This window comes from Camelina sativa, chromosome 9, assembly GCF_000633955.1.
Source record: "Camelina sativa cultivar DH55 chromosome 9, Cs, whole genome shotgun sequence".
Lineage (NCBI taxonomy): Eukaryota > Viridiplantae > Streptophyta > Magnoliopsida > Brassicales > Brassicaceae > Camelina > Camelina sativa.
Window position 1 is genome coordinate 20,895,749 of NC_025693.1, and position 12,006 is coordinate 20,907,754.

The 12,006-nt window shown below is 42.5% G+C and overlaps 3 protein-coding genes across 5 annotated transcripts in view; all 3 read right to left on the reverse strand.

The window, feature by feature from the left end:
- Positions 26–8,316, reverse strand: LOC104711579. Of its 3 annotated transcripts, none has more exons than XM_010428280.2 (9): positions 8,129–8,316; positions 6,418–7,943; positions 3,032–6,329; positions 2,747–2,937; positions 2,510–2,654; positions 2,061–2,259; positions 1,701–1,973; positions 973–1,619; positions 26–880 (listed from the first exon to the last, which is right to left on the reverse strand). In XM_010428280.2, the coding sequence occupies exons 2-9, from the start codon at positions 7,800–7,802 to the stop codon at positions 329–331; spliced, it is 6,690 nt and encodes a 2,229-aa protein (XP_010426582.1). In that variant the 5' UTR covers positions 7,803–7,943; positions 8,129–8,316; the 3' UTR covers positions 26–328. The 3 variants fall into 3 exon arrangements, with proteins under 3 accessions (XP_010426582.1, XP_010426581.1, XP_010426583.1); XM_010428279.2 differs by having other exon boundaries at positions 26–892; positions 8,129–8,315; XM_010428281.2 differs by lacking the exon at positions 8,129–8,316 and having other exon boundaries at positions 26–892; positions 6,418–7,499; positions 7,628–7,943.
- Positions 8,680–9,079, reverse strand: LOC104715510. The gene has a single exon (XM_010432908.1). The coding sequence runs from the start codon at positions 9,040–9,042 to the stop codon at positions 8,680–8,682; it is 363 nt and encodes a 120-aa protein (XP_010431210.1). The 5' UTR covers positions 9,043–9,079.
- The window catches only part of LOC104715511, a 17,210-nt gene continuing 14,832 nt past the window's right edge, over positions 9,629–12,006 (reverse strand). Inside the window, exons 28-35 of the mRNA XM_010432909.2 lie at positions 11,679–11,785; positions 11,444–11,592; positions 11,285–11,367; positions 11,115–11,210; positions 10,897–11,019; positions 10,530–10,613; positions 10,230–10,370; positions 9,629–10,081 (exon numbers count right to left, since the gene is read on the reverse strand). Coding sequence (XP_010431211.1) covers positions 9,725–10,081; positions 10,230–10,370; positions 10,530–10,613; positions 10,897–11,019; positions 11,115–11,210; positions 11,285–11,367; positions 11,444–11,592; positions 11,679–11,785 — 1,140 coding nt within the window. The 3' untranslated portion in view covers positions 9,629–9,724. The remainder of the gene's footprint in view (positions 10,082–10,229; positions 10,371–10,529; positions 10,614–10,896; positions 11,020–11,114; positions 11,211–11,284; positions 11,368–11,443; positions 11,593–11,678; positions 11,786–12,006) is intronic.

The following is a 12,006-nucleotide window of genomic DNA, read 5'->3' on the forward strand; positions in this document are numbered from 1 at the left end:
ATGGACTATAAAATGAATTTCACTAAAGTAAAATATAGAATATTATTAGTTCAATAAGTGTAACTATTTTGAAGAAGATAAGATAATGTTGACAACAGATACATTGGAGCCGTGAATTGGGTATTCTACACCGAAAACCTCACGGCAATATTTTACCAACATCGACAAAATCTAATTATCTAACGAGAACAAAAAAGAAAATGAAAAGCTAATGGAAGTATGGGAAAATTGATTTATAAAAAATCCAGATCTTCTTATGAAGCCAAAGCTGGTTGGGTTATTGGAAAGAGTTTTACATATCTGAACGGACCTGGATGGGGAAGAATCATCAAATTGAGGGGGAAGTGTTGGTGGTGGAGGAAGCAGAGGCGTTGCTGTTACCAGTCTGCTTAGCCACATAGATCTGCTTGACCTTTGGGTTGTTCGGAAAACCTCTCTCTCTTGCCATGGGTTGGTTTCTGCCATGGAAGCCTGACCTCCGGTTGTGCTGGTGTTGTTGGTGGTGGTGGCTAGACCCACCGCCATGCTGAGACGGCGTGATCTTCTCCTGAGAAGATTGTTGTTGTTGTGCTGGTGGCTTGAAGCCAGGACCAGTTGGATTCTGAGTGTTGTTACTGTTGGGATCAGACAAGGTGGTGGTGGCCTTTGGAGGTGGAGCACAAGAAGTGGAACTGTAAGCATTTGAGGACTCCACCATTGCATCTGCCGCTGTGGATGCTTGCATGTTGGGATATCTACTAGGAGGAGGAGGAAGCATGCTGTTGTTAAACTGAGGTGATGGAAGATTGGAGCCATCTGCTGCTTCCTGCTGTTTCTGCATTTGCATTGTTGGAGGACCCGAAAATGGCATGTAAGGCCACCGTGCTCGGACAGGCATCTCCTGAGAAGAAGACTGTATGAAAATTAATATGAAGTCACTGGATTCTGATTTTACTTAGCATTGTTGGAAACCATAATGATGGGATCAAATACCTGGAAAGAGGATGGGTCAAACATTGGCATAGGGAGGTGCTGAAGAGGCGCAGGCACAATGTTACATTGCATGGAGGCCACATTTGGATTGTTTACATCACCATCTCCTCCAACCGGAGAAGAAGACACGATTGGGTTGTGTTTCCAATCTGGTTGTTTTCCAGATGGGATGTAAGTTGTGCCCATGAAACTCAACCCGCCAAACTGTCCAACGGGTGCAAAGTGGTTATAAACGAACATGTGAGGAGGGCCCTGAACGCCAGGAATAGTACCGGGTGGGGTTAGGAAAGGACCCGTGAAACCAGCAGGAGGAGCATAGAATGAATCTACTCCTGAATGACCCTGCTGCTGCCAGGTCGTAGGTGGACCAGAAACTGTTCCTGGACCTTTCTGGGACTGTGATTGGTTTGCTCCTGCGTCATGGTGCGGGCCAAAAGCATAGATGGGTCCTCTTAACATGGGGTTCACATCAAAGAAAGGGTAATGAGGAGGGCCTGGCGGGAAGTGAGTGATCATTTGGTTTGAATTGTGTGGACTTGGAACTGGTGGCCACAGAGAGATTGGGGTGTCCACTGAAAGATCTGCAGGGAGAGAAACAATGAGAGACTCTTCAGCTTTTGATAGACTAGGCTCCCCACCAACAGTACCTGTCAAAGCGAAAGAAATTACTTTAGACAACAAATAACCATTTGGGAATATGCATAAACCCGACAGAAAGCAAATATTACCACTGGCTGACCCATCGTCTAACTCTGTTCCTCCGTAAATTTTGGTTTCAGCAGGTAATACAGGGCCAGTACTCAAGGCATTCCCACCGGTTTCATCATTAGTTATGGCTGCAACAGCAATAGCTGAAGCAGCGGCTTCGGCTTCTGCTTCACAAATCTCCATGCCAGTGGATGATGGATTGCAATGTTTATTATCTTTTTCAAAATATAAAGAGCTATCGTTCTCCGTACGCCCACCACAGGGAGGGATAACAGTGGAAGATGTAACTGCACCTAATAGAGAAGAAAAGATGCATCATTTAAATGCAAAGACGAATCACTTCAAAAGTGACAATCGAGGTATTCCGGCCAGCAACTCACCAAATTGAATTTTGCCCTCGGCAAGCAATGAATTTATTGGAATTGTGCTGCTTGAAAAAGTACTGTTCTTTGGCACGACAGATATTGGTGTCGGATTCGGCTCGCTAATTCGGTTGGCACCATTTTCAACAGAAACACATGAAAGAAGAGATACGGGTTTCATGGCTTCATCAAGCTGACTCTGGGTAAGGGCCATAACCTACAAGGTAATATCAAAAGGCTTCAGAAACTTGCATAGGTACAATCCGTGACTGGAGGTAGAGAAAGAGTCAAAAACTACTTATTTTACCTACTATGACTTTCTTTGTAAATTCCTACTCTTCACGTTTTCAGTAAACCATTCTATCAATTCATATAGAAATCTTTCTTTTTGTTGGATGTCTATTTACGATTTTTGCAGGATCCCAAGTCAAAACAAGTTAGCGAAACCTTGAGCAATATATACTCACCGGCTGATAGGTGAGTTGGTTACCCCAAGTCCCCACAGATGTATGACTATTATCCAGCACCTTCTTGTTGCTGAATACTAAACCTGACGCTGGATTCTGATCATTTTTGGGTATAACTGGAAGAGCACTACTTGCCTGAGCGGACCTGCAAAATGAATTAGAAGGTAAAAAACATAACCAGAGGGGAGCTATCTCTGCAAAAACAAGCATTTCAGTTGATCAAATAGAGGAATGTACTTGTTGCTCCCAGATTTTTCATCAGCATGGGAATCTGTTTTAGGGGAGGGTGTGCCAATTGGTGCTAACAGCTGTCTGTTGGAGACGGGATTATATTGCTTATTGTTCGTAACTCGGCCAGCTGGTGGACTTCTGTTGGACCTGGCTGCAGTAGTACTGTTCTGGAAAGTTGAACGAGGTTTTCGGGATGCCTGCAAGAAAACAACTTCACTTTTAGTGAGAACTACCTCAGACATTGTAACAATTCAGAAGTAGAATACTAGAGTTTTTAGAATGCATCAGAACCTTGGATGCCTGAGACTTTTCCTTGATTTCCTTTTCTCTCTGTTCACGGCGATCATTAAGCATTTGCCTTTTTGATCTTACCTCAATAAAATCATCATCGTCACTAGGACCTTCAATGCCATGTTGCTCAAAGACGCGAACAATTCCACTCTGCAAAGGTGCATCAATTTCCTTTTCAGAAATCATATTTCTTTTAAGGTTTGCTTGTCCAGAATTTGGACTCAGTGGATTCTTCACGACAGCATCTTTCCCAAGTCTATTCTCATATGAACCCCCACTTATTGTTTTCTGCATAGCATTCAAACCGGACACTGAGCTATCCAAGGCTTGTTTCTGGAACTTGTTGGACACAACATATTTTCTACTCCCGTTTTTTGTAGAATTGTGAGCCCTTCCATTGCCATTTCGATTGTCCTCAGAAGATGGCCAGTTTGATTCCCGAACTCTAAATTCAACCCTCTGACGCCGATATCTTCTATTACCACTGGAATCTACCCGAGAAACCTCAGCAGTACCTGATGAGCGCATGCCAGAATTTCTAACTGCAGTAGTGTCGGATTGGACTTGGTATCCTGATTGTCTTTCAACAAAATTTGATTTTCCATGACTCATCTTTCGAGAAGGTAATTGCGACTTACCAGACAACTCCGGCTGCTTTTGAGGTAACACAGCAGCCTCAATGCTCGCTCCCACTGGAGATTTATTAGCATTCTTCAGTGTGCCCCCATCAGAAACATTCGTCGGTCTTCTAAGAACACTAAGCTGAGGGTTTGAGACAGAGGTTGCTGCATTTCTAGCAATCAGGTTACCCGAATTTCCTTGAGCAGGCTGAACAGTCGCCGAGAATCCAGGATTCTGATTCAAAGCATAAGTCGATAAACCATTCCCTTGGATAACTGAATGATGTGGTGGTGGCAGCACCCCTTGGGATATTGGGGATGTATATCGTAATTGACCAAACTGAATGATAGGAGACTGGGGCTGTTGCATATGGGTAAGCGAGGAACCAAATTGGGGATGAAGAGGAAGTGGCATTTGGATGGAACCAATCTGTATGGCAGGGAAAGGAGACGGTATCAGCGAGGGACCAGAAAACAAACCAAACTGAAACTTAACAGGCTCCTCCATCTGTGCTGATGTCGTAGATACAGGAGGAATAGCTGTCTGAAGAGATGATGGATGCAGACTAGTGCTGTGAGGGGGTATGACAGGATGAGTAGAAACGGTTGAGTTACTTGTGGAGCCTACTTTATTGGCCACCTCAAATGACTGCCGACCATTATTTTGGTGAATTGGCAAGTTCTGCGTCATGGTTTCAGCACCCTGGAAGTTCATAGACATATTATGCATGCTCAACGGATCAGAAACTTCAACAGGTTGGGCGGCTTGTTCACCACGGCTTTTCTCAATAGAAGGTCTTTCATTATCTAAAGAATCGACACTTTGCTGAGTAAGTGGAAATGTAGCTTCGGAGTTCTGTTGACATTTTTCAAAGTCATCGCTGGGTATTTCAACCTCCACTCCTTCATTAAAGCCTAAGACTAGATTAGAGTCCTTATCCTCAAGATGCATTTCTTCTAACTCTTCAGCGAGATCTATGTTCTCATCTACCCCGTGTATTTTATCATCCTCCTGGTATCCATCTTCATCTTCATCGTATTCTTCTTGTTCCTGCAACCGTTCATTACTATCAAGAGTCCACTCTTCATTATCCCAACAAGACACAGAGCCTGTAGCAATCATCAAACTATCCTTTCCAGTGTCACTAGGAATATTTGGTGCTCCCCTCTTCTCTAGTAAACCAGTATCTTCTCCCTTTCTGGATGTAGCTAAGACAGATGCATCTGCTGATTCATCCAAGTCATCATGAGAGAGGTGAACGGGGGAATCAGGTGGGCTAGTGACGGAAAGTGAAGACTGTGAGTCACATCTTCCAGTCAGCTTGCTATCAAACTGATGATGTTCATCGATACCACTTCCAGGCAGCACATGATGATCTTGAAGATCCCCTATATAACTGGCTAGAACGGTCGAATTAGTCCTACCTGTATGGTTATAATTAATCCCTCCAACAGAAGTTGAGGGACCAGGATGCTCACCCTCACCACTTCTAAAGGACGGCTTCTGCCTAGACTCCTGGGGAGGGGGAAGAACACGTGGCTGCCTTACTGAATACCTTGGTCTTCCAAAAGGATAATAGTCATCTCCCTCCGGATTTTGGTACAACTTTTCAGGATAAGTAGGGTATGGACCATGGCGTGCACGGCCATGGTTTTGTCCCCATCCAGGTTCACCATATTGCTCTCCAAAACTTTCACGAGATTCAGATTCCATCCCATAATTCCTAGCATGGGTCCTTCCATCTCCAGGAATTCTCCAACTCTGATCAATTGAATGCTCTGGGAATCCAGGTTTGAAGTAGGAAGGGGCACTGAGATATCCAGTTGTACCAAAGAACTCTTCTTGTGGGCTATGTGGAACATTCTCCATATTTTGTGGAACAAATCTCGAATTGCTTCCACTCTCAATATCTTCCTTTCTCCAAGTAGGCTTTTGTCTATCAGGGAACCCAAAAGAGCCGTCTCTAGAAAATTGAGAAGCGGCATTGTTCTCAAAAGATCTAATGGGCACTGGTAGATCTGAAGTTGATGACGTAGTAATTCTATCCACCATTCTTTCGCTGTCTTCCCAGTCAACAACATCTGCAGACTCTTTTTCTTTAACAATATCTAAGAATTTATCCTCTGAAACGGTTGAAGAGCTGCTGCAACCTTTGGCAGCTTCGGCCTGTCTCCTGGATATTTTTTCTTCCAACTCTAGAAGCTTTTGCTTAGCAGCCTGCTTCCTCCTTTCTTCCTCCATGAGCAACCTATGTTTCTCCTCTTCTTTTGACTTTCTCAACTCTTCTGCCCTCCTTGCAGCCTCTACTCTCTCCTGCTCGTTTCTGAAAGCAGCTTCTCTAGCCTCTTCTTCTAATCTTCTTTGCTGCTCATCTTGTTCGCGAGCCTGCCGCAGTTTCTCTTCTTCTTCGGTTCGAGCTAGTTCTATCACCCTTTCCTGTTCCTCAATGATCCGCCGGCGTTCCTCTTCCTGCACCTTTTGAACTCGTTCAAGTTCAGCCTCAAATGACTCCCTGACAGGATCATGAAACTCTGTTTGCTTTAAAGCCTCTTTCTTCTTCTTAGCAACACCAAGCACTGGGAATGGATCATGGACATCAAATCCAGAGTCACCAAAGTCTTTTATGAAAGGATCTTCCACATGAGGTTTGTCACTTTTGAAGAAGGGACGATTATCCCTGCAAGAAGTTAATATAAAGAGCATCAATTAGGAAAATCTTGTTACAACAAGTAAGCAGACTTATACTAGTTGAGTTTGTTCCGTACCTATTTTGATGTTCCATTCCATACCCGTCCCGGTTAAATGTTCCTCTGTTGCTGTAGCTATCCATATTATTATTCCATGGCTGTCTTCCTCCATGCTGATATGGAGCCTCTCTAGCTCCAGAATTATTCCAAACATTTTCCCTTGATGATGACGAGACGTAGTTACTTTTCTTAGCAGCTTCTCTGCCCCTACTAGACGGCCTTGCTCCATATATATTTTTACTATTATTTGCACCTTCATTTTGGAGTGGTGCGGAGACTCTCCAAGCGTTGGCCTCCCTTCCTCCTCCACTAACTGGTCTTACTTGAGTCATAGAGGACTTCACAGGTTCATTTTCACGCTGCCCTGGTTTGTCAAAAGAATTAGGTGTAGCATGCTTTTGGGGCAGGACATGAGTCTTCGGAAGATCAAAACCCCTATCCCAAAAAGGTTCATTCTTTGAGTAGCCATGATCTCTGTCCCGATCTCTTAAGCCATGACTAGTGTCACGCTCATCATCAGCCCAATCAGAGCGTGGTGCCAAACGAACAAGAGGCAGTGGCCCTGGAAAATAATCCTTTTTCCTCACTTGTTCAGATGAATGTAATCCATCTGAGAAACTAGGACTCTCGCTGAGCTCATTACCGAGGCGGCTACGCCCAGACTGGTTTTGAGGCCTCATATCTACAAGTGAACTGCCACTACCAGAGACACCTCTCGGCTCTTTTGAAAACTCTTCCCCTGTACCTTGCTTCTGTTTCTGATTTACACCCTCCTTCTGTTTCTGCCCAGACACAGAAGCTGAAGGCAGAGAAGCCTTAAGAGACGGAAAATCTTCACCCCTCAAAGTTGCAACTTTCTCTACATGATGAAAAGCTCGTTCAATAGGTTCAGCAGCACCAACACGAGAAGCAAGGGAGATATTCAACCCATTACTCCCCCTGGTAACACCTTCAGCAGTATGGTTGGCAGTATCACCATCCGCAGCTGTAGCGGCAGGCTTACTCCAACCGATACCAGATGAAGCAGGCCTGGTTCCAGTCCCAGTGATTCCTCCACCAGAATGAAAGCTCGAACCAGATGAATCAACACGCTCATGCTCCTTACGGAGTGAAGGAAGGTTCAAGGGGGGTGGTACAGATAGCTTCGGCCCAGCATTTTGCGAGCTTCTTGGCCGTGAAAGGACAACCATACTTCCTCCTCCTCCTCCTCCTCCTCCTCCAACTCCACCACCGCCATAACCACCACCTCCTCCTCCTCCTCTCCCTCGGTTCGCCCCATAACCTCCAGATTGATTATACTGATGATGAGATTGATAGCCATAAGACTTATTCAGATTCACAGACGCGTACTTGTTTCCATCTCCATGATTAGCCATATCCCGCTTCCGCCGATCACTGAACATCGCCAACGCATCAAACCCTAAAACCTAGATCTGGTTCTCTCCCAGTCAAATTCGTCCGCAGTCTTATTGCCTCAGATCTACTTCACTGACGAATTGATCAAAAAATTGGAAAAATCAATCGAAGAATCTCTCTCTCTCCCCCTGAATCAAAAAAAACACCAAAACCAAATAATCAATTTCCAGATTCGATCCTTTGAGATAAACCAGAGAGCTAGGTTGAAGCATAGATAGATGATATGGAAATCGACGAATTAGGGTTTCGTTTTCTCTTATCAAATCAGCTCGAAACGGACCCCCGTGTGTAAGGAAGGCCGCGCAATATTTACCTTCGGCGGTGGTGGGCGTATGATAACGACGACGGTGGCTAAAGTGCGCTGATGTCAGACGACGAAGCGCGAGGGAACGAAGCGCGAGGGAACGAATCGTCGGAAAAAAAAAAAAGGAAAGCCCTACCCCTACTCACTGCCTCTTTGTCGGAGTTTTTAATAAAAATTAAAAAAATTAAAAAAAATTATACGAACAAAAAAAAAGAAAAAAACCAAAGCTGAGGAGGCACGAGAGATAAACCAGGAGAAAGCTTTATTTACTCTTTTTTTATGTTTTTGACCTCGTATTAACTAATCATCTCTTTATTAGCCCATGATTATCAGTTTGATCATATTACCCCATTACTCTGCTTTTGAGTTACATGGCATGCTACTTTGGTTTATTAACGATTGATTTGGTTCTTCTGCAAACATGTAAAAACTTTGGAATTCGAATAAACACAAAGACATTAGTTTCTTACAAATTTGTTAAACCCTTTTCTTACAAAAAAAACCCTAGTTTTATACTCTCTCCCATTGATGATGAAATCTTCGTAGTCCTCTCTCTTCCATTATTGACTTTTGTTTTGGAGAATGCCCTTCCAGTGATCAATGACGGACTGCGACTCGGAGCGGATTTTAGGGTTACCATTCTTGGAGAGGAATAGAAGAGTAGAAAAGCCGTCGGTCTTGGTGATAACCCGAGCGTTTAGAGGTAAGCTTCGTATCTGTCTAAGGATCTTAACGCATCGTATGGCTTCGGGAGAGACGATGTAAAACCCTTTGTCTCTTGCAACATGAGCGGCTCTTATGGCTGCGCTGATCAATTCTTCGAGTTCCTTCCTTCTTATCGTTCTCTTTTTTGTGCTTCTTCTCTTCACGTGATGATTGTTCTTGTTCACACATGGTGGTGCGAGATCATCGGAAAAAGTCATTGTTTTTAGAGTAAGAAAAACAAACGCAAAGTTAAGAGACTAGTCGGTGATTATTTAGAGAGAGAGCGAGAGAAAATAAGGAGAGACTAATGGAAATAATGTGGGAAGATGAGACTACTAGTTGATTATATAGAGAAAAGTTTTCCAAATTTGAGATGGAATGTCAATGTATCTAGGAAAAAGGAAATATAAGAAGACTAGGATTAAAGTATTTGCAAAACAGATCCCTATACTTATATAATGTGGTTTTTTGACATCGCCACATATTTCCTTTCTTTAATACTTATTAACTAAAACCAAAATAAATGATTGTTTGAAAAAAATATATATTCTAATCGACCAATTATATGTGTTCGCTTAGGGGCCAAGTTTAAAACCCCCATATACTGTACCTTTGCGTTTCCGACGAAACGAAAGCAGTGTCATCGTCCAATGTTAAGTCGCGTAATTGTGTGTTCAGAAGCAGAACAATGAAGCTTGAGAGTTTTGTCATGTCTTCAACGGTTCGACTAATTTAGTAGTTAAGACATAAAACTAAAATCAGACCCGCAAAAATACAATGTCGAAGAGGTGACTGATGCAGAGAAGAGGAAAACGTACGGAGATTTTTATTGCTTTTATTTATATAGTAATAATAATGGTTCTACTGTCGAAGAATATTTACAATTACAGAGGGAAGTGATTATTGTTCACTGCTTTTATCGAGGAAACTTAACAAAAACCCACTCACAATCCGGCGAGCTATTGGATTAGGAATTTGTCGGCACAAACGTCCGTCGATGTAAGCTACGATACCTGAAGCCACAAAATTCCCAATACCTGCTTTCCACATGAACTTCATTTTCTTCTTCTTCTGTTCATTCATTACCGGTACAATTGCACTACTGGAACCAGTGTCACTAGTCTCAGCATCTGCTTCTTCTTTCTTTGGCCTAAGACCTGTAATGGCCTTGGTGGCGTGCTGTTTCAGTATGCGAATTGCAAAGCTGACGAATAGATGTTCACACAATGTCATCAACGTTGGTCCGATCTTCCATTCCTGATCATATAGAGATATAAATTCACATGGCTCAGGGTCCATCAAAATCAAACTCAGATATCATATTGCTAATGGAATGGAATTATTATCAACCAAACACCCCCAAGTCGAATTTATGCTTATGCAGAGAAAAGGGATTTGAATAAACCTTGTCTCCATGGAGACGGCGACGAGGACGAGAGCTTGAGGGATCTCCTTTGAGTAATCCCCTGCTTTCGAGAAATTCTTTAACACGGTCTATCATCTCATCTATGAGAGAATTGCTTGGTGGGAGGTTTTTCAGGAAAACCTATAAGTGAACATGTTTGGTCAGTCACGGAAATATGGGGTTCATGATTTTTGGTTGGTATGAATATGTTTTAGATAAATTATGATACCGTTTACGTCCTTTCTTGGAATTGCATAGCAAAACTAAGTTAGAAAAATATTGTTTTGGCAATTTGTTTACCTGATCGTCAATGACTTTGACTCTGAGATACTCTTGTCTATACGTTGTATCCAACATAGCTTGAAGGTATCCTTCGATGTATAACTGCAAGGAGTTAATATGAGCATACACAACTAAATCTTGAAAGAATCTGTCACAATAGTTCTAAGAAATTGAAGATATTAGTAGATGTGACCGGAAGCTTATTTTTCCTAGGTTTTACAAGGATAAGGAAGCCGTCACATCCCTCAGTTATATAGAGAAAAATTCAGAGGGATGTCAGAATTTAAGAAGTTCTATGCGTCAGAATTTTCTCAGTTACTCTACTCTACTCTAATGCAAATATTTAATTTGAAAGTACAAGACAAGACAAGAAAGGAAATATCACCTCATCAATACCGGGATTACGATCAAGCTTAATTGTTCTATCAGGTCCACCTTCCATCAAAGCTGTTCCTATCACCGAAGGTTCCATTGCCAATTTAAGGATTCCATGGTGGAAACCGCTAACCTGCCAGAAGAGAGAAAAAATATATATATTTTTAAAACCATTGTGGTAATGAAATTTCAGCCTAACGGATCATAAGTAGATAGATGAGTCCTCACCAGTCCGTCAACACCTTTCATTTCTGCACCTCTCAGAACAGAGTCGGAGATTTCAGTGAGAGCAGCAAAGATGACATTGGATCCAGCTGTTCTTAGCTGCAATGGTATTTGCATAAGAGGTTGAATGAATAAACTAGGAATTTCACAGTGATATACTACACGGTACTTACAGTTTTCCCAAGATCGCCAAAGTAACGTCTTGTCCCTGACAATCCTTTGTTGTCTATAAATTTGCTGAGGAGTTTGAAGGTGCCTACAACAGATATAAGCGAATTATAATCCCAACTCAACTGGGACTTGATCCATACAGAATAATATCCATCACTTACCCACTGTCAAACCAGGGACATTGACCAAGCCTCGAGAGGGATCAAAAAAGGCATCAAGAGAGGATGATGCAAAATCATCGAACATGGATGCAAAAGCTGGCGGAAGCAACGGACTGCCCTTTGCAATGTAGATTGCTCTCATTGCATACCTAGGGAGCAATTATGCAAGTTCATAATATCTAAAAACAGAAGGCAGCTTACTTGGAACTTTTAGCATAAAAGCAAAAGATGGTACCATGAGTAATGTTTTACACATCGGAGAAGTAGTTCACGCACTGTTATCAAAGCATGAGTGACCAGTACACCATTTAGCTCTACAACCATATTTTTAATCTCTGGAACCTACAGAAAACGAAGTACCAGACAAGCATTAGCTCATAAGAAATGATGTGCATGTATACGCAAAACAGCAAAATTAAGAAAATGAAACGAAATTCTGATTCCCATACCTTAACCACACTATGCAGCAATGACCTCAGAGTTTCTTGAGATGAATTATAGCTCGAATATGAACTCCCAGGAAGAAAATTGGCAGTAATCTAATTGAAAAGAAGAGAAATAGT

What these genes read in the sequence shown, in the direction of transcription:
- LOC104711579 (XM_010428279.2), bottom strand. Translation starts at nt 7,802, where the DNA reads ATGTTCAGTGATCGGCGGAAGCGGGATATGGCTAATCATGGAGATGGA. An exon ending in GAAAAATCTGGGAGCAACAA is followed by an intron (nt 2,655 to 2,746) that starts GTACATTCCTCT and finishes TTCATTTTGCAG; the next exon opens with GTCCGCTCAGGCAAGTAGTG. An exon ending in AGACGATGGGTCAGCCAGTG is followed by an intron (nt 1,620 to 1,700) that starts GTAATATTTGCT and finishes TCGCTTTGACAG; the next exon opens with GTACTGTTGGTGGGGAGCCT.
- LOC104715510 (XM_010432908.1), bottom strand. Translation starts at nt 9,042, where the DNA reads ATGACTTTTTCCGATGATCTCGCACCACCATGTGTGAACAAGAACAAT.